Source organism: Podospora anserina, chromosome 1 (assembly GCF_000226545.1).
Source record: "Podospora anserina S mat+ genomic DNA chromosome 1, supercontig 2".
Classification (NCBI taxonomy): domain Eukaryota; kingdom Fungi; phylum Ascomycota; class Sordariomycetes; order Sordariales; family Podosporaceae; genus Podospora; species Podospora anserina.
In genome coordinates this window covers 833,526-858,152 of record NW_001914855.1, presented here as the reverse complement: position 1 = coordinate 858,152, position 24,627 = coordinate 833,526, and the positions used below count along the sequence as shown (strand labels likewise).

The 24,627-nt window shown below is 51.6% G+C and overlaps 8 protein-coding genes across 8 annotated transcripts, besides 1 other annotated feature; 4 read left to right on the top strand and 4 right to left on the bottom strand.

Annotated features, from left to right (window-relative positions):
* PODANS_1_11440 (uncharacterized protein) lies at window positions 1-1,737 on the bottom strand (the record flags this gene model as incomplete). Its single annotated transcript, XM_001908774.1, has 1 exon — window positions 1-1,737. One exon carries the CDS (start codon window positions 1,735-1,737, stop codon window positions 1-3), a length of 1,737 nt encoding a protein of 578 aa, XP_001908809.1.
* Window positions 1,738-2,408: 671 nt separating this feature from the next.
* PODANS_1_11430 (uncharacterized protein) lies at window positions 2,409-3,953 on the top strand (the record flags this gene model as incomplete). The annotated part of the gene is made up of 1 exon (XM_001908773.1): window positions 2,409-3,953. One exon carries the CDS (start codon window positions 2,409-2,411, stop codon window positions 3,951-3,953), a length of 1,545 nt encoding a protein of 514 aa, XP_001908808.1.
* A 741-nt stretch (window positions 3,954-4,694) lies between these two features.
* Window positions 4,695-4,825: a sequence feature (rRNA 5S).
* A 395-nt stretch (window positions 4,826-5,220) lies between these two features.
* Window positions 5,221-7,839, bottom strand: PODANS_1_11420 (uncharacterized protein; the record flags this gene model as incomplete). The annotated part of the gene is made up of 1 exon (XM_001908772.1): window positions 5,221-7,839. The coding sequence occupies one exon, from the start codon at window positions 7,837-7,839 to the stop codon at window positions 5,221-5,223; it is 2,619 nt and encodes an 872-aa protein (XP_001908807.1).
* Window positions 7,840-9,397: 1,558 nt separating this feature from the next.
* PODANS_1_11410 (uncharacterized protein) lies at window positions 9,398-10,737 on the top strand (the record flags this gene model as incomplete). The annotated part of the gene is made up of 3 exons (XM_001908771.1): window positions 9,398-10,133; window positions 10,197-10,615; window positions 10,672-10,737. The coding sequence occupies 3 exons, from the start codon at window positions 9,398-9,400 to the stop codon at window positions 10,735-10,737; spliced, it is 1,221 nt and encodes a 406-aa protein (XP_001908806.1).
* An 889-nt stretch (window positions 10,738-11,626) lies between these two features.
* Window positions 11,627-13,975, top strand: PODANS_1_11400 (uncharacterized protein; the record flags this gene model as incomplete). The annotated part of the gene is made up of 1 exon (XM_001908770.1): window positions 11,627-13,975. One exon carries the CDS (start codon window positions 11,627-11,629, stop codon window positions 13,973-13,975), a length of 2,349 nt encoding a protein of 782 aa, XP_001908805.1.
* A 479-nt stretch (window positions 13,976-14,454) lies between these two features.
* PODANS_1_11390 (uncharacterized protein) lies at window positions 14,455-15,049 on the top strand (the record flags this gene model as incomplete). The annotated part of the gene is made up of 3 exons (XM_001908769.1): window positions 14,455-14,670; window positions 14,810-14,909; window positions 14,976-15,049. The coding sequence occupies 3 exons, from the start codon at window positions 14,455-14,457 to the stop codon at window positions 15,047-15,049; spliced, it is 390 nt and encodes a 129-aa protein (XP_001908804.1).
* Window positions 15,050-15,122: 73 nt separating this feature from the next.
* PODANS_1_11380 (uncharacterized protein) lies at window positions 15,123-19,500 on the bottom strand (the record flags this gene model as incomplete). The annotated part of the gene is made up of 5 exons (XM_001908768.1): window positions 15,123-18,211; window positions 18,263-18,843; window positions 18,911-19,213; window positions 19,266-19,404; window positions 19,461-19,500. 5 exons carry the CDS (start codon window positions 19,498-19,500, stop codon window positions 15,123-15,125), a joined length of 4,152 nt encoding a protein of 1,383 aa, XP_001908803.1.
* A 1,045-nt stretch (window positions 19,501-20,545) lies between these two features.
* Window positions 20,546-24,193, bottom strand: PODANS_1_11370 (uncharacterized protein; the record flags this gene model as incomplete). The annotated part of the gene is made up of 5 exons (XM_001908767.1): window positions 20,546-23,121; window positions 23,263-23,738; window positions 23,828-23,936; window positions 23,981-24,048; window positions 24,105-24,193. 5 exons carry the CDS (start codon window positions 24,191-24,193, stop codon window positions 20,546-20,548), a joined length of 3,318 nt encoding a protein of 1,105 aa, XP_001908802.1.
* Between the last annotated feature and the right edge of the window lie 434 nt (window positions 24,194-24,627).

The following is a 24,627-nucleotide window of genomic DNA, read 5'->3' as shown; positions in this document are numbered from 1 at the left end:
TCACCACCTCTTACTATCAATCAACTTCTCCCCCCCCTCCCTCCCCCGCCCCACCACCTCCCTAACCCTCTCCGCCTCAATAGCCTTCAACCTCGCCCGCGCACTATCCAACCTCTCAACCCCACTGTTAATCGTCGCAATGTGCACACTCAACGGCACGCTCGGCACCAGCTCCGCCGCCGAAACATCATCCCTCAACCCCTGAATCTCAGCCTGAATCTTGATCAGATCCGACACCAGCCCCGTAACCTGCTTCACCGCCTTTAACCTCTGCGTCTCAATTTGACCAAGAACACTCAACTGCGACTTGAAGTCCTTTAGTTTCTGATTATTCGCCCCGACCAGAGTCCAGAGCGTGTACAAGATATCTTGACGCGAGGTCTTGACCTCCTCTGTGCTGCGGTAGGCGACCTCATGGATGATTTCAAGGTGGTCCTCCGCCTTGGTAAGAGACGACAAGACGGTCTGAGCTTCGAGAATGAGGCTGGCGATTCTGTCTTGGACGTGGGAGGCGTGGCGGAGGTAGGTATCCTTCAGATGGTCTTCCGTAAAGACCACAGGTTGGAAAGGAGACAAAACCCACTCAACCATTTGGCTGAGCCAGGGGTCGTTGTTCTCAATCCTAGGTTTGAGGACATTGTCTCCCTCCAAGGTGTCGAGCTGGCGGGCTGTCCAGCGGTTCATGCTGATGACCGAGTCAACGGTAGACCCAACGTGGACGTTGAAGCTGCTGAGCTCGTGGACAACCGAACGAACAGTGTCAATGTAGCCGTCAAATTCAAGAACGAGCTCTTGCTTCCCCTTGAGGTTGCTGTGCCGGACGATGGTGCGCAAATCGCGAATGGAGGCTTCGGAACGCTTGATGTCGAGTGGGAGCGTGACGCCTTCCACGGTCCTTTCCAGTACCTGCTCCAGAAGGCTTTGGGCGTCGACCAAGCTGTCAAAGTCGACGTTTGCGGGCTTGTCGTCTTCAGACTTGTTGGGTCCGCAAAAAGGTACGTTCAGGTAAGAGACACCAGGGAGTCGGCACAGCGGTGAAAGAGACACTGCGAGCGACTTGGTGACCATGTTCTTGGCGATGATTGTGGTGCCAGATAAAACATAGACGGCCAGCAGGAAACCGATTGGATACTTGATGGCCCAAAACGCAAGCCCAATCACGTCAAGCATCCAGGAGAATACTGAACCGAGAATGCCATCATTCGGGACGGGGCGTTCCAGTTCCCCTGACTGTCTCATACTTTGTCGTCGGCCTCGAACTCTAGGACTTTCCTTGACCATGCCAAGACGCTTCCGTAGCCCGGGTGGTGGTGTTGGTCTCTTTGGAGATTTAATAGTTGACGAGGACCAGGCGCTGCCCCCCTCTTCAGTTGGACTCTCGACCTCAACCTTGGGCATGACAAACTCGGGCCCTGGTTCACGGTGTTGTTCCTTCGAGGAATGCCTCACAGATTGTGGCACCGACGGGCGAAAGGGCGACTTGAGGATAAATTGCTCATCGTTCTCGGCTTTGCTGAGATATGTCTCGATGCTCTCGTCCTGCGAGCCACCAATGCTCCATGGCTGCGAGGCTCCAATGCTGACAGGCTGTGAATCAAACGAGTTGGAAGGGTCGCTGTTGGAGGGAACAATCTCTTCGTCGTAGGCAAAGCTGCCCGTCTCGCTGCCCTCCACCATACGCCATGAACTTTCAGGTCGGTACGAACCCTCGCGCTCCTGCTTTCGAGTGATGGCCATGATTGTTTGTCGCGTTGGGCGAGGGGAACAAACGCGGTGTCGCCTGGAGGGGAAGAAAAATAATTAAAAGGCAGACGCGACGTGGCAGGCCTATATGTACGTCACTCGGGAGCAGGGATGATTCGGTAGTCTGTCGCTACCCGATATTGCTTCAAATCAGAAGGGGAACGATAGCGTGGTTAATAAGTGAGTCACGACAAGGCAACAGCAGAACCAAGAGGATAACGACGGGCGCTTTGATGCCAGTAAACAATGATTGTTATATGTAGGTTTCAAGAAAACTAAAAAACTAGAACGAACATGGTGGTACTGTAATCGGGGCAAAAAATGCAGTTAGGTGCCCAATGCAACAGGTAGTGTTGAAGCAAGAGGATGTTGTTGTTGCTCGGATGTGGGGGAGCATCATTTGGATGGATGGGCTGTCTCGCTTCTCCACTGCCACGCCAGGTCACCCCTGTAGCATCCCCATAAATCCCTAGCTTCCGGGGGGTGGGCTAGCCAATAGAGGAATGGCCCGCCGCCAGTTGTCCACCGTGATCGACGAGGTGGCCTGTGCATCTCGAAAACCCAAGCGCCAATCTGGGCATATCGAATTGTTCCATCGTCGAGTGAGCAGAAGTCGAGACGACGTCAAAGCCTTGTTGGAGTAAAACGGTCGCCCGGCCGGCAAGATGCTTCCACAGAGGGTAGCCAGATGGCCAACCCATTCCCTAACGAGGAACCTCAGACCATCACAAAAAGCACCACTACCCACCCGACAGCTCCAGCTCCAGCTCCAGCTCCGAAGCTGCTCGACATGTGAAGCTACCACCCCCGCTGCCAGCCAAACCACCACCCCACCATCCAACAAACCATCCAAGAAAACACCACCACCACCACCACCAGCACCAGAAAAAACACCCCCAGACCACCGAACCCTCGGCCTCCACCAAAAACTCTTCACCACCTCCATCTACTCCCCCGGCTCCGCCTTCTTCCTCCCCTCGGGCACCCGCATCTTCAACCGCCTCGTCTCCTTCCTCCGCAACCAATACGTCCGCTACGGCTTCGAAGAAGTAATCACCCCCCTCATCTACAAAAAAGACCTCTGGGCCAAGTCGGGCCACCTCGAAAACTATGCCCAGGACATGTACACCGTCACCGGCGCCCGCCACGCATCCCCGGAAGAAACCGAAGAAACCGACCGCGAATACGGCCTCAAACCCATGAACTGCCCCGGCCACTGCCTCATCTTTTCCAGTCAGAAACGCTCCTTTCGCGACCTCCCCATCCGCTACGCCGACTTCTCCCCTCTCCACCGAAACGAAAACACGGGCTCCCTCACCGGCCTCACTCGTGTGAGGAGGTTCCACCAGGATGATGGGCATATTTTCTGTCGTCCCGTTCAAATAGAGGAGGAGATTAAAAAGTCGCTGGAGTTTGTCAAGCATACTTATGCCACCCTTGGATTGGGGCCGTATCGGTTGGCGTTGTCTACCCGACCAGAACAATACATTGGTTCACTGGAAGATTGGGAAAATGCAGAGAATGCCTTGAAAAGGGCGTTGGACAAGAGCGGGACGGACTGGACGGTTAATGAGGGAGATGGGGCGTTTTATGGACCAAAGATTGATATTGTCTTGAGGGATAGTCATGGGAAGGAGCACCAGACTGCGACGATACAACTTGATTTTCAGCTGCCTAAGAGGTTTGAGTTGGAGTATATCGCTCCCGCGCCGGAGCTGGAACAAAAGGGGGAGACGACTACTGACCCGGAGTTGCTGGCGAGCTTTGGGCCGGTGAGACCGGTGATGATACACCGGGCGGTGCTGGGGTCTGTGGAGAGGTTGATGGCGTTGTTGATTGAGCACTATGATGGGAAGTACCCGTTGTGGTTGAACCCAAATCAGATCAAGATTATTACTTTGAATGATACCGAGCCGGTGGTGGAGTGGGCTACTCGGGTGAGGGAGAGGTTGTTGGGGATCGCGGATGGGGATGTTACTCCGACGCATTTTGCGGTTGATCTTGATACCAGCGCGAGACCGATTGCTGTCAAGAAGGCAGAGGCTGTTAGTGCGGGAGTGAGTGTGGTGGTTACTATTGGGGCTTCAGAGGTGGAGGGTAAATCTCTCAGTGTTGACATGTCTGCTGTTACTGGGTCGAGGAAGAGGGTGACAATGGGACCCGAGGAGCTGAGGGCTTGGGTGGGGGAGAGGGTTGCTGCTCATGAGTAGACGTGGCTGTCAACCCTAGGTGTATATATGCAGAGCTGTATATACCTTGAGTACAATGTGTTGCCAGTTTCCATTCCGCTTGGCAACAGAGAGCTATATAAACCCGCCTTTTCCCTTCTCCTCCCGGCCACAAGAAGGGGGGTCAAAAATTCTCTTGCCTACATCTGATTGACTGTGGCATAGCACTGGAGTTCAATTCCTCGAGCGAGCGGGGGAGAAAAAAGATTGTTCTCTTGCTGTACTGCCCCACTGCCATCGGCGTTGCTCGCATATGTGGGGAGTCGAGCAGTCGTCAAGCAAGGTAAGAACAAGGTTTCTCGTAGCTGGTCTACACTTCTGTGTAGGCTGGTGAGCTTTTTTTTGTCAGGGTGTGTGTATGTGTGTGTATATGTGTGTGTGTGTGTGTGTGTGTGTGTGTATATGTGTGTGTGTGTGTGTGTATGTGTGTGTGTGTGCGTGTATGTGTTTTCTCCCATTTGGGAATCAAGGCTCTGATGATGGTTTTGCTTTTGTCAGATTGCTGCTGCTCGAGTCTCGAGTGGATATATATATAAAGGAAAGTCAAAGGCAATAAATAGGTAGGTGTTATGATGCAACACGTTTATTTTCTTCCTACTATAGGGAGTTTTCTCGAACCGTTTTCATCGCCCCCCACGGTCCCGAAAGCCGTGATAGCTTCTACTACGTTCAGAACCCAGCACCACAAGACTTTCGGAAGTTATAATGGTTGGTTTCAACGTCAACCATCACATACGACCATAGTCAGTTGAAAATACGGCATCCCGTCCGCTCTGCCCTCGTCAAATAACTGAACGCCGAACTAGTACTCAGGTGGGTGACCACTGGGGAATCCTCGGTGTTGTATGTTTTTGGCCTTTTTAACCTCTCTTTTCCCAGGCACTTACACAACTTTCTTATCTGGCTTCTTGCGCTAGGTTAAACTGGTATATGGGTGAGAAAGTCATCATGTTTTTTATAGTTTTAATTCATCTATGATATATCCAAACTATGAAAATGTGGTGTCTGCTTCTAGTTCTTGTGAACCACAATCCTCCTCGCCAACGGCTGGAAAATGAAATCTCAAAACAACAACAATATAAATGTATACACTACTCTAGACATATATAGTAACCAAATCTGCCATACCAATCATCTCTCCTCCAAAAAAGAAAACCCAAATCATCATCCAAAACAAGCAAGCCAAAAAACCAGATAGCCCGACACGAATATCCAAAATCTCAGCTAACCCCCTCCCCCATCTCCTACATCACTCCGAAATCTCAACCACCTTCCCTACGAACCCCTCCAGTCCCGACCGATCCCTATTCCTCCCCTCCAGCACCAAAATCTTACTCCCAAGCTCAACCCACTCCCGTGTATTCATCAAATCCAGCTGAACCTCCACCTCCCCATTCTCAACCCCAACCCTCACCTCCGACTGCCCTTGCTGAGCGGCGTTGTCATCTCCCCCTAGGCCAAATACGTCATCCATATCATCCGTTGGCGACCTCCCCTTGTCTCTCCTTCCTGGAGCTTGCACTCTCGACACCCGTGACACCCTCGCCGCGGTCCTCACACTAGCAACATAGATATTCACCAAACTCCCCACCGTCAGCTCGCTAACAGAAGCATTATCACCGTCAAACACCGCCGTCAACCCACTAACAGCCTGAAGCGACAGCCCAGAAGAAACCATATGCTGGCTCGGCACCGCCAACACCATCCCCTTCCTCAACCTCGGCGTCCCCATAGGAACCCCGCCATCCTCACCCCTGACCTGATCAAAAATAATCCCAATAGACCCAACCTGCCCCGCCTCAAGCGTCTGCACCGGCAGCCTCAAGTTATGTATGCTCACAATACTCGCAGTGTGCCACTCCCCTTTAATCGCCGAAGCAGAAACCGCATTCCTAGCAGCGATCCGGTTCAGTTCATTAGACGACGGATGCGACAAAGAAAGCCCATAACTTCCCGCCGGGGACTGGTCACGCGGTGGTGAGCCGGCAGCATCCTCGGAAGGAAAAGGGCCAACCACGATCTTGTCCCCGATCGACAGGCTGCCAAACCTTAGATACCCCGCGACTACCGTTCCTAGATCGGTTTGCTGATCCGCGTCGCTGGTGGCAAGAGCGCAGGAGGCGGGGAGGCTGTATTTATCTTCGACGTGGAACAGGCAGGCGGGCTGTTCCGGGTTCAAGGCTGCACCGATGTAGTCGTGCGACGTTGGGGTAGGGGGGACAGGTAGGCTCCGGAGTAAGGCGTGGAGTGTGCCGATTCCTCGGCCGTCTACTGCGCTGGTGAGGACGATAGGGACGATGGCCGATGGGTCGTCGTTTGTACGAAGCGCTTCCGCAACGTCTTTGATGAGAGCTGCGTCTTGATCCGAGACAATGCTGAGGTCGGTATGCCCTGCTGGTCCACTTTTGATTAACATGGGGACTCGGCCGGCCTTTTTGATGCTTGACAAGATCCTGCTGAGAGTTTTCTTGATGGTTACGCTTGCCAAATCCAGTTTTGTCATAACCACAACCAAGGGAAGCCGAAGCCGTAGACAAAGGTCGAGGTGGGCTGATGCCAATTCCATGCTCTGTTCGGGGCCATAGGCATCCGCTGCGGGCTCAACAAGCGTGGGGATGTCGTAACTGTTGGCTGCTATGCAGAGAAGAGTCCAGTGCGGTGCCCATCCTACAATGCCTCGAAGAATAGTACGCCGGTATTTTGGGTGTCCTGCAGAGTCCACCAGATAGACAAGCCGCCCTGATTTGGTGTAGTTGTGAATGTCAATCCAGGACTCAACTTCTTGATGGCCATAGTGGACAATCCTGTCACCATCATATCCCACAAGCTCCTGAGTGACAGACGACGTGATACCCGAGGCCACCTCATGCAGGTGCTTGAGCAACCCAAGCCGACTTTTCCCACGCCCATTATCCAGCGTCCCGGTCGAGAGAGCGCCGAGAAGTGTTGATTTTCCAGAGGTCGTCGGCCCTGTAAGTGTGACACGCAGCTGGTCCGTAGATAGCGGGCCGTGTGTCGGGTCAGGGAGCCCGGTTGACCGTGCCGCACCTGTATGACTGGCATCTCTAGGTCGAAGATTGGGTGTAACCAGGGCCTCGGCCACCCACAACCTGGCCTGTCGCCGTTGACCTTTTGGTCCTGAGCACGACCCTTCTTCAGAGTCGGATGAGTCAATCCATTCGCAGTCACCAACCGCAACCTTGCGGAGCACCTCCATGTTGCATCCCAAGCTGGCAGCCATGATGCGAAGTGTGTTGAGACTTTCGTCAAGCTCATCCTTGGTGAGACCAGCAAGCGTGCCGTCATCTGCAACTCCGATCTCGTACAGAGCTCCTCTCGAAGCTTCCAGGCCCGGCAACAGTTTTCCCAGCTTGATCGGGGCGTCCCGAACGAAGTTCTCGTCAGGGAGCTGCGGTATCACCGGGACTGTGGTGGCAGTTCCAGAGTGATACGGACATGACTGTTGCAGCCTCCATAGGAGCTGAGTAGTGAGGTGCTCGAGGCGGTCCTGTCGAGTTTGTGCAGTGGTGGAACAGCCTGGGAGGGCTGGTGCTGGCTTGGAAGTTCTGGATTCGACTGAAGGGCGGTTGATGGAGCCAGATATTCGTGTTGCGGTGCTGATATGCTCATATCTCCTCCGAGACCTCAGCAGGAGGTGCAGTTTGTACTCGGTTGGGCCTTCTTGCGGCTCTGGCTCCAGTTTGGTGACGCCGTAGTCTGATAAGAGGCCTGACCCAATGGTTCCTTTCCGCGTTGGCGGATGATCCGCAGCGAGACTAGACTTCTTGTGAGGATCGGTTGGTTTAAGCCATGGAGAGGACGCTCGTGCTGGATCGGACCCTAGAGGGTCGAAAGTAAAGACAGACATTCGAGCTGGGTTTTAGGGGCGATTCCTTGTAAGATCTGTAGGTGGCTGTTGTGAAATGCTGCGAGTTAGGCGTGCTTAGGTGAGTAGATATGCTATTGTATGGTTGATCGACATTTCTAGTAAATATATTCGGTGTAGGTGTAGGTGTATTCGTGGTGTCATCTTGAACTCGGAAGATGCGTGCTTCAGGTCAATGTTAAGGCAAAGGGCTTGAAGGACGAGGACTCGACTGCGCCTGCAAGGGAATCACGGCGATCTAAATAGAAGAAAACATTTTGATAATGGGTTATAAAGATACTCGTGACTCGGTGTACTGTCAACAGTGGGAGGGGATGAATCAATTCAGGTGTTCTTATCAAACACCTTGAATTTGTCGTCAACAAAAAAAAAAGGTGACTCTCACACCGACGAAAGTGACACATCAAGATTTGGGGAACTTATGTAAGGTCCAAGTGCAGTCAATGAGCAAGCGGCCTGGGATGGCATTCGCGCTGTGACTGGGCAGTCGCCAGCAACAGAGACCAGGTTACAAGGCCTGTTCTCCGTTAGCTTCGTATTACGGCAGTACCTTTGTTCAGGCGCAAAAGGCGCCTGAATTGAGGTACTGTCGTATTTTCTTCTTATCAGATAGACTTTTAGTTGTTCTTGCAAGCCACCACCCTCTCTCAATGAACGGCTTTCATTGTATTGAGAAGCCACTTCGCTCAGCTTGTTCCATGAACAGTCAATCGTCAATCTAGAGCCATCATGGATCCTTCGCTGATCAAAGAACTCCAGCTGGAGCCCCTCTCGCCACGAGGCAGCGATTTCAGTTATTCCAGCGAACCACTGTGCAGTGATTCCAGCAATTCCAGCAAACCCCCCAGCGACAGCGATAGGAGCGGACGAAACCCCCAGCCCGAAGCCAAGATGGCAGTGGACCAGTCGCAACATCGGCGCCCCCCACCACTGGACCTGCATCAATCCAGCGAGATACAGGACCCTGAGAAACTCGAAGGGCCGCAATTTTCAGGGTTGACAGATTCGCAGGAAGAGTGGAAGTCAGGCTGTTTCAAAGGAGACCAAGAAACAGACGATGAACACGAAGTCAAGATGGAGTCTGCGGTTGACAAGGTAAGAAAAGAAACAAGCTGAAAATGGATTTCCAGAAGCCTTCTTTTGAAGCATCATCCCTGGTGGCGGAGCGCCAAGTGGCTGCATGGCGGTCACGATCCGGCGGTTGATTAGGACAGCGACCCCCAATTGCTTAACTGCGGTCAAGCAAGTGGTCGTCAGCATTGCGAGGCAGGGGCTTTCCTCTTTTACCGAATAGGTCACAGCCTGGAACAGTCTCAAGACACAAGCTCGTCTGGATCCCACCGTCCCGCCGCCGCAGAGCTCCACCCAAAGCCCCGCCAGCTGTTAGGGGGTCTTTACGCCAAAACGCCCCCTGAACACCTAACATCACATACTTTCCTTCCTTTTCATCTTGTCAACACCTGTTTTACCATCTCGTTGTCATCAGACGACTCAACCTTTTGTCTTGTTTATCGTACTAAACCATTCACAGCATCCCATCATGGGCAAGTTCAGCTCTATATTCCGCAGCAAGTCGGATAAAGACAAGCCCAACGAGACACCTGTGAACCCTTATGCGCAACAACCGCCGTCCAGCGACACATACTCGTCCGCTCCTGCATACGGCGGAAATCGCGGAGTCCCTTCAGGACTGCCGTCCGGTCCTCGTCCCGGTGGCTACGGCGGCGGCTTACCATCTGGTCCTCGTCCTGGAAGCTCCGCCCCACCGCCTTACTCCGCTCAGAATGATGCCGCCTTTACAGACAACAAGAAGAGATATGATTCGGCTGCATCCAGCCCTTCGATAGGATATGGGAATGATCGGCCTGGCGCCCCCAGCGGATATGGCGGCAACAGATACGATAATGCTGCCGGCTATGGCCAGAACAACAACGTTCAGGCTCCCCCCCCGAGACAAGGAGGATACGGTGGTTTGAGTGAACCAAACCCCCTGTTCGATGGGCGTCAACAGAGAGATCCCTATTCGGCAATGGCACCACCTCCTCGTCCAGAGATTCCCGACAATTATGAGAACATGACGGCGGAAGAGAAGGATGATTACGAGGCAGAAACCAAAAAGGGAGAAATCATCCACACCATTCAAGAGACAGCCCAGAGCTCAGCTCGCGCCCGGCTGAAGGCTGCTGAAGGAGTGGAGCGTATGGTGGGCATGCACCAGATGTATGACAGAGATGAGGCTATTCTCAACAAGGTTGAGCAGCAACTCGATGAATCAAGTAAGCTTTCCAGTTCTATGTCGTTATAGTTTACTCGTGCTCGATGCTAACTCAAAGTTGCAGAGCATCAGGCTCGCTTGGCGCACGCACACCTCGACAATCTGGACGCTGCCAACTCGTCACTCTTCAACTTGGCCGCAAATAGCAAAGGAAAGCTTGCCGAGCGTTCAGCGAGGAAGGCTCAGTCTGAGCGAGAGAGGGAGATTGATAGAGATGCGCTCCGGGAGGAGCAGGCTTTGCGGAAGCGAGAGCTGGAGGCCGCCACTGCTCAAGTGGGACGGCCAACCCTAGGCTTTAACAAAGCCGATCGCTCAAAGTGGGCCTTTGAGGATAATGACGGAGAGCAAGAGGAACTCAACAATCAGATTGATGATGATATGACAGAGATTGCACTGAGTGTCTCGACTATGAATATGCTGGCCAAGGGATTCAGTGTGCGGACGGATGCACAGATCAACCAGGTGACCAGGCTAACGGTGAAGGTGAGTCGACGATTTCCTTATGATGAATGTATCAACATGCTAACAAAATTTGATAGTCCGATGCTGCCAAGGACAAAGTTCGTGCGCAGAACAATCGCATGAAAGCGGAATACTCTCCCTAAAATGCAGTTGGCTCATGCATAGTTTATGTTGCCTGATGCTTATATTTCGGGTTTAGTTTTCCTTGTAGTCTCTGCTAAATGATGTTTGTTTCACGTTTTCGGTCTGGTTAATTTGTGATTTTATATGTGATTCCAGTTATCATGTTGCATTTCTGCCAGCTTGGAGTCTGAACGTACATAAGACCAAGACGTACATTGCTTCTGGTTGTGGTTTTCCATTTCTCATGGCGTTTGGCTTGGATGAAACTTCACTTGATGTATGATCATTCAATACTTTCACAACCTGGCATCTTTAATATCTGAGCAATCATCATAGAACCCAGTTTAGGCTTCGAGTGTTTGTATTCGGGGTATCAAATCATGACATCCGGGAAGCCTGCCTCGCTGGCTTCATCTAAGTGTGTGTACGACTTTACATCTTGACCCCTTGTGACTATTGACGCCAATCGCACAGTAAAACCAAGACAGTGATCCTGTCCGACAAAATTTGCAGTATGTAAGCAGTTAAAAAAGGAGCCCCGGCGAAAAGTATGATGGGCAGCATAAACCCTCGTTCTGAATTTGTCTTGACGTTGTTTTCAGGTATGCGATATTGTCTTGCACTTATTGATGATCGGGGTTGGGTTAAGGTTGCAACACAGAATGCTTTTTCGGGTTCTCAAGTATTGTTGGTGCTGTTCAAATTTTCTCATGTCTCCATGTTGAAAAGGCCTTCATAGAAGCATAACACTGTAATTTTCAAATCTATTTGGCATCAAGAACGGAACTGGGTGCCCCACCTACTCCAGCTGTCTGGCCAATCACATCACGTTCGACCACTTCAGAAATCTTAGTCTCACAACTCTTGTGTCTTGAACCTCTCCCAGACAACCTCAAATCACTCGACAAAATGGCCAAGAAAAGGAAAAACGACGGCGACGGTATTCGTGTGGGGGGGAAAATCCTCGACTTGAGTGGTTATTTAACGAAAAGGCCCAAGCTTGAGGCCTCGCAATCTTCAACTGACGCCCTCACACTAGCAAAAGAGGGCGTGTCGACATTAAATGAGGGCCTCTCAGACTCAAAGGAAGGAATATCGACAACAAGCAAAGACCCCAAGGCAGGCGGGCGTTTGAAACTAGTCGGCAACCCAAAATATTTCGACGCTCGTCAAGCACTCCCGCTTTGGTCACGGCAAGATGATATTCGACAAAGGCTGCGTCAAAACGATGTCTTGGTTCTTGTCGGTGAGACGGGTTCCGGAAAGAGTACCCAAGTGCCTCAATTTCTGATCCAAGAGGACTGGTGTCAAAGGAAGAAGGCCAAAATCAAGGGAGATGGGGGCGTGCAGGAAATGGCTGTGGGAGGTATGATCGCAGTCACGCAACCACGTCGAGTCGCTGCAACCACCTTGGCGCACCGCGTGGCCAAGGAGGCCAACATCCCAGGGAAGAAGAAGGACACGGAGAGACACGGCCCACTTTCGGACGGCATTGTTGGCTATTCAGTTCGTTTCGACCACCGCGTTCCGAAAGGCACCAGGATCAAATATGTCACAGAAGGCATGCTGCTTCAAGAGCTTCTTCGCGACCCGCACCTCCGACAGTACAGTGCAATCATCGTGGATGAAATTCACGAGCGTAGCGTCGATGTTGATCTGCTATCTGGTTTTCTGAAGCAGATCCTCTCTGGCGACAAGGCTGGTCGCGGCGGCATCCCGCTCAAAATCGTCATCATGAGTGCTACGGCGAATGTCGGCAGCATCAAGAAGTTCTTTTCCGACGTCGATCTGGAAGGGTCTGAAGAATGTGCCCCTCCTGCGACAAGACCCAAAACTTCCGTGGATTTCCTCCAGATCGAAGGCCGTCAGTTTCCGGTTGAGATCACGCATACGCCAAAACCAGTCCCAGATATCCAAGAAGCCCTCCTGAGCACACTATTCAAGATTCACAAGCAGGAGTCCCTCTTCGACAAACATGGAAGGAAAGACATCCTAGCCTTCCTCACTGGTCAAGAGGAGATTGAAGCTGCCCAGCGCTTGATCGAAGAACATGCGGAAACATTGCCAGCTGGCGTCCCCAAGGTTGTGGTCTTGCCTCTTTTCGGCCAGCTTTCCATGGAGGCGCAGCACAAAGCTTTCCAACCTACCAAGGACAAGAACACCAGGAAGATCGTGTTGGCTACCAACATCGCCGAAACCTCAGTCACAGTTCCCGGTGTGCGATTTGTGGTAGACTGTGGTAAGGCGAAGGTGAAGCAATACAGACCTCGATTGGGCATGGAATCACTCTTGGCCAAGCCGATCTCCAAATCTTCAGCTATTCAGAGGACTGGTCGTGCTGGCAGAGAAGGTCCTGGAAAGTGTTTCAGACTCTACACAGAGGAGACTTACGAATCGCTTGAGAAGACAGACCTCCCCGAAATTCTCCGGACGGATGTGCTCAACGCTGTGCTGACGATGAAGGCGAGAGGAATTGACGATGTACTGGCTTTTCCCCTCATGGACCCCCCAGAATTTGAGTCGGTGGAAAAAGCTTTGCTCCATCTTCATATTCTCGGCGCGCTGGCAGATGATGGGTCCATCACGGATATCGGGCGCAAGATGGTCATGTTCCCCGTCCCACCGCCATATGCTCGTGTTCTGATCGCAGCAGCAACCCCAAAATACGACTGCCTGCTAGAGGTCATCGACATCATCTCGTGCATCACGGCAGGTGACGACATTTTCCTTCAGATCCAGTCAGAGGAGACCAAGGAAGAAGCCGAGGAGTTCAGGAAAGAGTTGCGGAGGAGAGAAGGTGATCTCATCACGTACCTGACCACGATCCAGAAATACAGCGCCGAGAACGCCGATAGAGCACGCTGGTGCAAGGACAGGAAGATCAACACCAGGAATATGAAGCAAGCGATGAATATTCGGAAACAGCTGAGGCAGCTTTGTGTTAGGCAAAAGATGATGGAACATCCGCCTGCGGATCCGCAGCCTTTCTACCCTATCACGCCAGAGAGATCCGCTGTGATATTGAAGTGTTTCCTGAGGGGTTTTGCGCTCAAGACGGCGATTCTGGCGCCGGATAACAGTTATGTGACGGCGCATGGGAAGCATGTGGTGGCTGTTCACCCGGCTAGTGTGCTCCACGGGCAGAAGAAGGAGGCGGTTATGTTTTTGGAGCATGTGTATACGCAAAAGAATTATGCGAAGAAGGTGAGCGCCATAGAGGCGCAGTGGATTGTGGAGGCGGTGGATAGGTCGGGGTGAAGGCGTGTTTGACCGGAAGGAGGTCCTGGTTGGATGGTGAAAGGGGTGTGATAACATGGCGAAGGAGGCATGTTTGAGCAAGAAGGTGACTCTACTTGGATGGTAGTAGGACGTGTATATAATAATACAACGAGGAAGGCGTAGTTTAAGTATTGGTGGCATGGTTCTTTTGTAAATATGGACCGTATCAGATCAGTCTTGGTGCCTTTTCACGAATACTCGGACTCCCAACATTGAAGTGACTTTATGCTTAACCCCCCTTGAACCCCTGACTTTTCACTCGGCGCACCGTTCAAACCCCAACCCACGGACACTGTGTGGGCCCGTTACCACCAGCTCGGCAGCATCATGTTTTGCGACGTTGAAGAAACCAGCAATTTGATACTGGAAAAACATCAACATCAACAACAACATGAAAGACGCCTCATAAAGTACAACCTCGCTCTCGTCATTCTGAAGCACACCCACAAAGGGAAACAATGAGACCAACAGCCAGAGCGCTCATGGCAGCGGCCATGCAATCGGGCAACAGCCTCAAACCGACACCGATGGCGCTGCTGCCCCCGATTTATTTGTACCGGCGGTTGCTGAGGGCGCACAGGAAGCACCTGCCGGCGGAGATGAGGTTGTTGGGGGATGAGTATGTCAAGGCGGAGTTTAGGGCGCATAGGAGCGTGGAGAATCCGGTTCATTTGGTGAGTACTGGTTTTTTTTGTTGTTTTTTTTGAGGATACAGGATTTCTAGCAGGGCGGAGAGATAAAGGGGGACTTGAACATCAAGGAGTGATGTGGGATGGGTCTGAGGAGAGAATGGAAGACTGATGTTGGGAGTAGATCGGCTTTCTCACTGAGTGGCAGCTGTACGCGCAGAAGGTTGAGGGGGATGCTTGGAGGGGGGAGAAGTTGGATGAGGGGAAGATTCAGAAGATGAGTGGTATGTTTTTGTTTTTGAGAGTTTGTTGGGGGTTTGTTTACAGAGAAATGCTGACTTGGTGAACAGATGAGCAAATCGGGCAGTTGTATGAGCTTATGCAGGCGATACAAAAGAAGGGGACGGAGGGGAATGAGTCGTAGGCGTGAACGATGGAATGAGAACCTCTAATTCATTTGTGTACTAGTATCCAGCCTCAAGCCTCTGTATATATACCTATTCTGCCACTGACTTTCCCTTGATATCGTTTACACCACTTCTTTTGGTATCCCCGCTGCTGCTGTCAGATGTGTATTGCTCTTCTCGAGCTTGGGAGAAAAGTGTAGACGCTTGTGATTCGCCAAATGACTCGTGATTGTGGTGGTGACCAAGTGATTTTGAAGTGCTTTGCGATGGTGGTTCGCTTGTGGCTGCTGGTGTTATGTCAACATGTCTTGAGTGAGTATGTGTTGTTGTTGTTGTTGTTGTTGGAGCCACCTCTGATTCAACCTCCATCATCGTCTCTTCCAAGACCGCTTTTGCGTTTGCTTCTGCCATCTTACGAAGGCGTGCGTCGAAATTTGGGTCAGGTATCGTGTACGATACGAGGTGGTGCTTTGCGCGTTCACCGAGTAGCACCTCTCTTGTCTCCTGGTCTTCCATTGCCCCATACTCCCAGTGAGCATCAGTCAAGATGTTTTGGCTCATTGACGCCCAGTCGGAGAGATTCTCTTGGTAGTTCTCCATGGCGCGGGTGGTTTTCTTGCCTGTGCGTTTCGTGAGCCGGTGGTCTACTCCGAAAACGGCGTCTGCCCTGTGAAAAGCCTCCTTGATAACATAAACCGACTCGAGATCATAACCCCCCAGTCGACAAGCAATAGCCTCGTGCAATTTTTCCAGGGATAGGATCGTTTGCTGGTGACATTCGCCATAGCCCACAATGCTCGACGCCAGGCACCTTCTCGCGAGTGCTTCAGCTTCTTCATATCTTTTCAAGCCAATGAGGCACTTGACCATCCGCCGCATCACCTCGAGACACCTGTAGTCGGACTCTCCGAACCACTTGATAAATCCATTCCAGAGTATCGTCCCGTAGTATTTGTGGGCTTGTTCCCACATCCACTTCAAGTCTTCTGCCCAATAATCCTCGCCTTTGTGATACTTGACACATTGCCGCATGGCAACCATGCTGTTAGCCATATTCTGGACAAGGCGGCCGTGGTATTCTCCTGTAATGAAAGCGACTTGGTCCTCTTCAGACTTGAACGTCTTCATTGCCGCTTCGAACCGAAACAGCCAGTACTTCACATCCCGATGCTGGGTTCTGCTTCGATACTCATCTTCTGTCCTCCAGAGTTCCATGTTTTCAGGGTGGAGTATCTTCTTTCGTCGGTACAGCGCGCTGGCCAAAAGATCTGCGGAATAGATGAGATCATCTTCAGTGTTTGCCTGGTCGTAGTAAACCCTGGCAAGGTTCTCTTCGATGTTGGAAATCTGAAGCTGCCAGCTATCCGTGCTATTCCAGTCGGGTACGAACCAGCGAGCTGCTTGGGCAATCTCCTCTTCGCTCAGCTGCGGTGATGGCGGTCTGTCCTCGTCCGATTCGTCATTCTTATTCTGCTTCTTTCGCTTGGGGATGGCACGCAGTTGCGCAAGTTGTGCCTTTACGCGCCCCTCTATCTCCATCCGATTTGCTTCCTTCTCCAAGATGCAGCGATCAATGCATTCGAGATACGTCAACTCAGCTTCGCGCAAACGACCCATTTCATGGTAGAGCTTCCCTAGAGAGCAGAGGGGCCGCTGAACCGCCCAAGTGGTAGGCCCGATAGACAATTTGCTCAAGTGAATGATATCGAGGTATTCGGCTTCGGCCTCACCAAAACGCTTCTGAAAGGTGAGGATGTGCGCGTATTTGCCTCTCAAGACGAGCTCGTACGGTAGATGGAGGGATCTAGATCCCCATGTGGAGTGTTCAAGACACGCCCGAACATGGGGGTAAATCGAATGGAGATAGGAACGTGCGTAGGTGGCGGTGAGTGTGTCGCCAATCGAGTCCAACAGTAGGACTTTTGACACAAGGGCTTGTCGTGCCCTGTGTTCAGCCTTCATCCGGTCCCGTGCCCAGGAGTGAACCAAGACGTGCATTGAGGCGAGTTCCCGCTCCTTCACTGTAAGTATTGAGTACCGTTCGAGGATGTCGAGGGCGCTTGGGAATTCTCCATCCCTAGATTCGCTCAACTGGAAGAAGAACTTCCGCCAGGTCATCGTTTCGTCCCCGGTGAGTTGTGCCAAGTGCTCTTCCAGCGCGGGCATGTCCTTGCCCATGTCGAGTCGATTCTTCCAGGATACGCCTCCCCACCAAGCAACTTTGACTGGAATGTTCTCGTTGTGCCAGAAACATACCAGATCGAGAGCTCGGAGAGCAAGACCGGCGTTTCTACCAAGCGTGTTCTTGTTGTGCAGTTCAAGCTGGGCGATGGCTTTGTAAGATGCTTCGAATGTGGTGTAAACGGCCTGGTTCTGTGCGAGCGAGCCTTTGAACTTTGGGTTTCGGAGTAGTTCGACCCTTTGCTTGCGGAATACTTCCAGGTAGCCATCAAGGGGACATGGAGCTTCTCTGATGTACGCAGCTGCCTGGTCGATGGCGAGGGGCAGATAGCCAAGTTCCTCGACGATTTCCTTGCCTATTGACTGGTCCCATGCGTTCAGATCAGCGTATTTTGATCCCGAGGCTGTCAGGAGAAGCCGGATAGCGTCCAGTTCCTCCAACACCTCGACATCATAGACGCATTCATCTCGCATCTGGTTTCGCACCACCCGGTTTCTCGTGGTGAATAGAACATTGCCTGTGTCCCCCTTCGGTAGCAACTCTCGGCGGTCTTCCTGGTTGCAGTTGTCGTAAATCAGAAACCAATCCTCGTCAAGCCGTTCCATTTTCTGAAGAGCTTGTCTCATCAACTGGTCAGAGTTGCCACTGGCCTCGATGCCAAATTCATCTCTTGCAATGCTTGCATAACTTTGGCTGATGGTTGTCTTGTCGGTGCCGTCCACATATAGAATATGCGGGAACCTTCGCTTCCTCGGTATGCCCAGCTCGGGATCCCCATGACGGAATATGTTGGCTGCCTTCAACGCAATCTGTGTTTTCCCAACACCGCCAAGGCCATGGAGGCAGAACTCTCTTCGAGGAACAGTCTCGTCTTCTCGATCGGAGAAGAATGTATTCAGGATCCCCATGATGTGGTTTCTTCCCGTGAAGTACCGGCTTGCCTCACCCATCAGGTTTGCTTTTAGGTTTTCGTCAGGCCTTGTTTCGCTTGGTTCAGCTATGGCTCCCGTCAGCAATGAATTCTTCAGAGCAACCTCCTTCTACTCACATAGGGCTCCGAGGTTCAGGTGGTGTTCAGCATTCTCGGTTTCCAAAATATCAGCCGCCCTCTCAATGTTGCCAACCACCTCCGGTTCGCAGAGGTATTTAGCGGTCATCGATTTGAGCTTTCCTATCTTGCCATACTGGGCCAGACTGACTTCGTCTGCCGCAAGAGGAACGTTGAAGCGAAAGTAGGCATCCGGTTTTCGTCTCAGTCGCATTTCCAGGTCGAAATGCACGAGTTCGGCATTGGTAACCATGTCCTTCATGGCCATCCCGACATCAAATATACTCCCCCACATATCACAGACGTTCCTCAACCCACTTGCAGCTCTGGAAATTACACGCTCCTGTTTAGTCCCAGTCCCAATGCTGATCAAGCAACCAAGCCGTCGACTGGGCCCAAATTCGGCAACCGCTTCCTTGATGAGCTCGTTGGTAGGGTTATTAACCCCAAAGGCAGCGTCAATGTAGTCTTCAATTTTTGAACCACCCTGAGGTGTTGAGACCGTGAGTGGTTGTGGTTTGAAGTAAAAGGTAGCAGCCGTTGTGGCCCTGGCAGCCTCCCATATCTTCACCTCTTTGTCCCTATTCAATTCCAGAATGTCAGCGCACCCGATGCAGGTAACCAAACTTCAAACAGCACAAAGCTTACCAATTATCCTTTTCTGGTGAAAAGGAGCGAATCCGCCGAACATTCTTCGGATTCGCCCTCTTCCGCGGCATAGTACAAACCACCGCCTTACCCTTTGCTGGCTTTGCAGGATCGCGCATCATTTCCCCCATGTCTTTCTCCGCCACGAGTTTCTGGATAATATTTATCATCGGGGTGCTACGAAACTTTTCTGTGATGTTCGCCCACTTCTTGGACGAGAAGATATTCTCGGCACAGACGTCGTACTGGCGTAAGGCTTCCTCGGTGGACATTCGAAGCCGGCCGAGCATGATGGCAATGAGGCTGGGTCAGATGTTAGTTGTAGAGAGACTATCCTGCTGGATCGAGTACTCACCCTCCCGTGCTGGTCCCGGCTATCATGTGGAAGACATCGCAAGGCTTGGGTATTTCAGCTAATCCGTGTCTTTCCTTGATCTTGATCATGATTTCGTGGATAATAAGCAGTGATGTGACACCTCGGACACCTCCGCCATCTGTATGATGTTAGTTCTCTTACCCTCACCACTCTGATACAGATGCTTTATCTTACCAAAAGACAGCAGATTGATTGCTTCATCGTCTGTTGACATTGGGAAGCTTCGCACATTAAACCCGTTCTCAAGTTTGAGACCCGAGTGCCAGTTGATGGGGTGTTAACACTGAGTTTCCTGGGAAGCCATTTTCACTGAGGGCAGCAGCGTGGTACATTTGTACAAAGTGAGCTAGCTGTGTGCCTTTATTGTCTGAGGTGGCTCAGCATGCTTAGCCCTTGGCGATGCACTCCAATGGCGAGGTCATGTTTAAGCGCCCGGTTGGGTGCAGCCCGTACAGTGCGGCTAGACTGTGGCCGTATATAAAACTAGGGCTGGTAGGGGGTGTAAAAGGGGACCGCTAAAATGATCCTTGAATAATGTGTAAATCAGATAATGTGTGGTCTGAGCTGTGTGCAATAAAAATGATATCGTGTTTCTCATGAGCCCATGCTGTGTATAAAGTGAAATGCAAAATAAATGAGAACCCTCAAACTATGCTATACTCTGATCGGCGTGTTCGCAGCATTGAAATCGTTGTCGCCCCTATCGACACCCTTCCCTTTGATGTCGATGATTTCCGAGAGGCTCCTCCCTCAGGCTGAATTCCATGGTCGTTTCTCGTTATGGTGGTGGATAGCCCTTCGATTACCGGCTTTTTGATGCCTAATAGCTTCCCAGGAGCACGCGCCAGCACCGAAAACTTGCTCAATCTTCGCTGGTACTCCTCTTCGGATCTCCATGGCTGTAGGCCCTTGAAATCATGAAGTCTTAAGGCGTACTCGTTGAGCATCCCAAGCTCCGCAAAGTGAGCCTTCACATCAGCCTTGAGATCAAGCCACCTCTCTTCCAGACTCTTAGCACCTGTCAGGTATGAAGGCTCCTGTGGGTGCTTGAAAGAATCAAACTCTATCTTGATTCGTTCAGTGACGGGGTGATTCTTCGGAAGATTGGACTGCGCCCGGTTCAGAGCAAGCCGAAACATATCCTCCGCCTCCTTGTCACTTCCAGGTCGTTGCTTACCAAGGGCTTTGGCAAGTAGCTCCGTGGCCAGTATCACCTCCATATGTGACAGCTGGTAAACATCTTCTGCCCGCAAGAGACATTACTCAGCAATGAACACGGCATCATCCAGCCTGTCGGCAGACCAGGCCGCCTCCGCCATTTGCCGCATCATCTTCAGGACTTTCGGGTTATGATATCCATACACATCCACGGCCCTAGGGATGAATTTCTTGTACATATCGATCGCCATAGAATACCGGCCGGCGAGGTACATCGACCAGCACCAATGATCGAACAGCTCGTAAATCGCGTCAGTTTGGAAGAAGGCGAGGCTTTGGTTGGTGTCGGATTCGTTCATCATGTCCACGTGTCTCTTGAACCAGTCCATGTCCTTTGGCTCAGTCATCGCCTTCGCCTCATTCTGAAGTCTCAGAAGCTCGGGGGAATCCTCGACCAGTTCCTCTTGGCATTTCTGGACGACCCAGTTCATCAAGTTCTTTGCATTCTTGTTTCTGCCTTGGTCTTTCAGTACCCTTGCTAGCCTTCCGTGCCTGAGGAGAATTTCAGCCTCGAGATCATCAAGAGAGTCCGTCTCTTCAGCGCGTTTTTTCTTTCTGACAGTGGCCACAGCATCTTCAGCAGTGTCGGTAGACTCGTGAACTTCCACCTCTGCTCCGATGGGACTTCGTCTGTTGGTTGCGGGCCTGTGGCGAGCGAGAGGGTTGACGACAGTTGCAGTGAACGTCTGGAATATTCTGGCTTCCATCTCCTTAGAAGAAAGGGCGGAAAAAAGCTGCGGGGTAGTCTTCTCGAGGGCCGTCTTCAGCAATCTCCCTCGTTGCGGTGCTGAAACACTGGCCTTCTCTTCGAACTCCCGCTTTTCTAGTTCCTTCAGAAGGTACTGTTCTCGTTCTCGCTTTCTGGCCTCCAGTCTGCCGATGGCCTCCCAATGCATCGCTTCTGCCTCGCCGAGAAACCCATGCTCGTGGTAAAGTGTAGCCAGGTGCGTCAGTGTATTTATAGCACCCCATCCAAACGGATCCTCCTGATACTTGAAAAGCCGAAGGCAGGTCTTCCAGCAATATTCAGCCTGTTTGAACTGCTGTACAGCACTGTAAAACCACCCGAGTCTGAACAAAAGATGGGCATTGTAGTACTCGTCCACTGGGTACGTTATGTTTTTAGGGCCAACTACCACATCGCCGCGCTTGAGACCAAGGACACGGGCATTATCGTGTTCCTGGATAGTATCCCGGGTCTTTGGTACGATGGCGAAACAACAGTCGATGTGAGGTGCCATACCGATAGCATACCTCCGGTTCTTCAAAATCAAGCATGGTGTCATTGCATCGCTGAGCAAAACCCCTGCCAGCCAGCAAACCTCAGCACGAGCTTCTGGATCCATCCTTTGCTGAGCCCAAGTATGAACCAGGGTATGCATGGACAGGGTGAGGCGGTCAGGAGCCAGCCTGACCAAGGAGTAACGTCGCAAGACTTGAAGCCCGTGAGCAAAGAACAGAACCTCCCAGCCCCCTTCTCCGTCCTCTTGCATCATATCATCCCAACCTTTGTCTGGGGTTTGAAAAATGCGCTTCAAGGGGTAAGAAAGGTCGGCATTGCAACTCCGCCGATTCAACACCGCCCTCGTTAGAATTTCCGTTGAAAATCCTTGATAGTGATAGCACGACAACAAGCTCAAGACCTTCATGGCGAAGAGTGCCGCGCGTCCTTCTTCACTTCTCCCGGCACGATGACGGATGGCTGTGATCTGGTCGTAGGATAGCTCTAGAGTTGCGTACGCTGCTTGAGTCTCAACACTTGTGTCCTTGAAGCGGGGGTCTGTAGCGACTCGAACCTTTTGTGTACGCAACTCCTTGAGATATACATCCAGTTCCATTCCTCTCTCTCTGATAGCTGCAGCCGCTTTGTCGACGCAGACAGGCATGCAGCTAAGCTCATGAACAATTTCATTTGCCAGAGCTGTTTCCTCGCCTGTTGGAGCTCGTCGTGTCGGGACCGTAGGGCCAGCCTTGTCTGAATCAGATGTCACATCCAAGAGACCAGAAGCTCCCAAAAGAAGTTCAACGGCGTCCCTCTCGGCCAGAGGTTCAACGTGGTAGACAAGGTGTGCCGGGAAGTTGTGCTCAAGGCCATTGAAGCGTGATGTGTAGATGATGTTGCCCTTTCCTCTGCCCGGTATGAAACCGGCGCGCTCACTCAAGTTGCAGTCGTCAAAAATCAAGAGCCATTCGTCTGCCAAGCGCCCCGTCCATTCCAGTGCCATGTGGAACATTGTTTCTGGATTGGTACCGCCCAGGTTGTATCGTTTAGAAATCTCGGCGTACGAATGAATAATCGTAGATCTTTCTGACCCATCGACGTAAAAGATATATTTCAATCTTGGTTTTGTCAGTAACCGGCCCAGGGACATAAAGTGATGGAACTGTGCCCACCCTCCATCCAGGTTCTCTGCCGCCTTGAGGGCAACTTCACTTTTCCCAACGCCTCCTATCCCCCACAGAAGAAATTCCCTCCTTGGAACTCCTCCTGTGTCGCGCTCGCAAAACACTTGATCGATTTTGTTCAGCACATCTTGTCTCCCTATGAAGAAGCTGCTCGGTATTCCCATCGCCTTGGATCTGTCTGAGAGAAATAGCTGGTCACTGTCCGGAGAGTCTGGAACATTGTTAGCATACCCAAACAAGACCTAGTTTGTGAGTCGGTTGCTTCTTACAGGCATGGCCCAAAGTCAACCCATGCTTGAACCTGCCACGAGCCCCCAAGCCCTCCACCACCTCAGGTATTGTCGACCTACACTATCCCCACCGAGGTAATCCCTAGTCAAGGCCTTGAGCTGCGGAATCTTCTTATATTCATCCAGCTCAACCTCCTTGGCACCATCCGGTACATTGAACCGATGATACGACCCAGGAAAGCGTGAAAACCTGTCATGAATCTGCTTATGTGACGTCTCCGCGTCGGTAGCCACATTCTTGACCATCCCAATAAGACCTTGAAGCTGCCCCCAGGCCTTCGTGTAGTTCTTGAATCCAGTCTTCACCCTCACAGTCTCAATCGATTTCGTACCCGTACCAATACTGATCAAACATCTAAAGCGGCGGCGAGATCCAAACTCATCCAGCGCCTCCTTCAAAAGGTAATTTGCCGGATTGTTGAAGCCAACTGCCGCGTCAATGAATAACCCCTTGCGTACACCTGCACCCAGCTCCTGCGGCTTGAAATATTTCGAAGCAGCAGTCGTCGCTCGGCAAGCCTCCCAGATCCTGATCTCACTATCCCAATCATCCTCACCCTGAAAAGAGCGAACCAGCTTCGTCTCCCCCGTCGCAACAGAATCCGCAGGCATCACACACACAATCACCTTCCCTTCTTGGGATTTTTCGGGTCCCTCATTATCTCCCCCATTCCCCTCTCCTTGACCAACTTCTGAACAGCTTCCTTCAGTGCAGTGGACTTGTACTTGTCCGACACTGCCCCGTCTTCCTGTTCTTCTTGTTGAAGATACTCGCAGCACAATCGTCGTATGCCTTCAAGGCCTCAGTAGTAGACATCCTTAGTCTCCCCAACATGACTGCGATAAGCCTACAACCAACCGCTCGTCAGTCTAGGTCACTACACAAAATCACAAAGATACTCACCCGCCTGTACTCGTCCCAGCAATCATATCAAAATAGTCACAAGGCTTCGGTATCTCCTCCAGCCCATCCCTCCTCTGAATCTTTTCCATAATCCGATCCAGAATCACCAACGACGAAACACCTCGTACACCTCCACCATCTAAAACCACAACTGATTAGCTGCTCATCCCCTAGTCCGAAGTGTAGATGAACTTACCCAGCGACAGAACATTAACCGGCTCATCATCTTTCGTTCTCGACCCCATATTCGACATCTCTCAATCAAAACAAACAAGATAAGAATAAGAATAGAAATATCACACAACTCCTCTCCCATCCCAACACCAAGGGAACTCATCCTTCAAACCCAAAAACCCCAACTTGGGTCTCGAAAGGCAACCGGTCTGTACCCCGCTCCAATGACCACCACTCAAATAAGCGCCAACCGTCCAGTATGCAGGCACTGCAGGTATTCAGGTGAAGTCTGACCAGGGTTTCATCGCACTGTAGTACCTGTACATCCATTCCCCCTAAGCCACCCCCC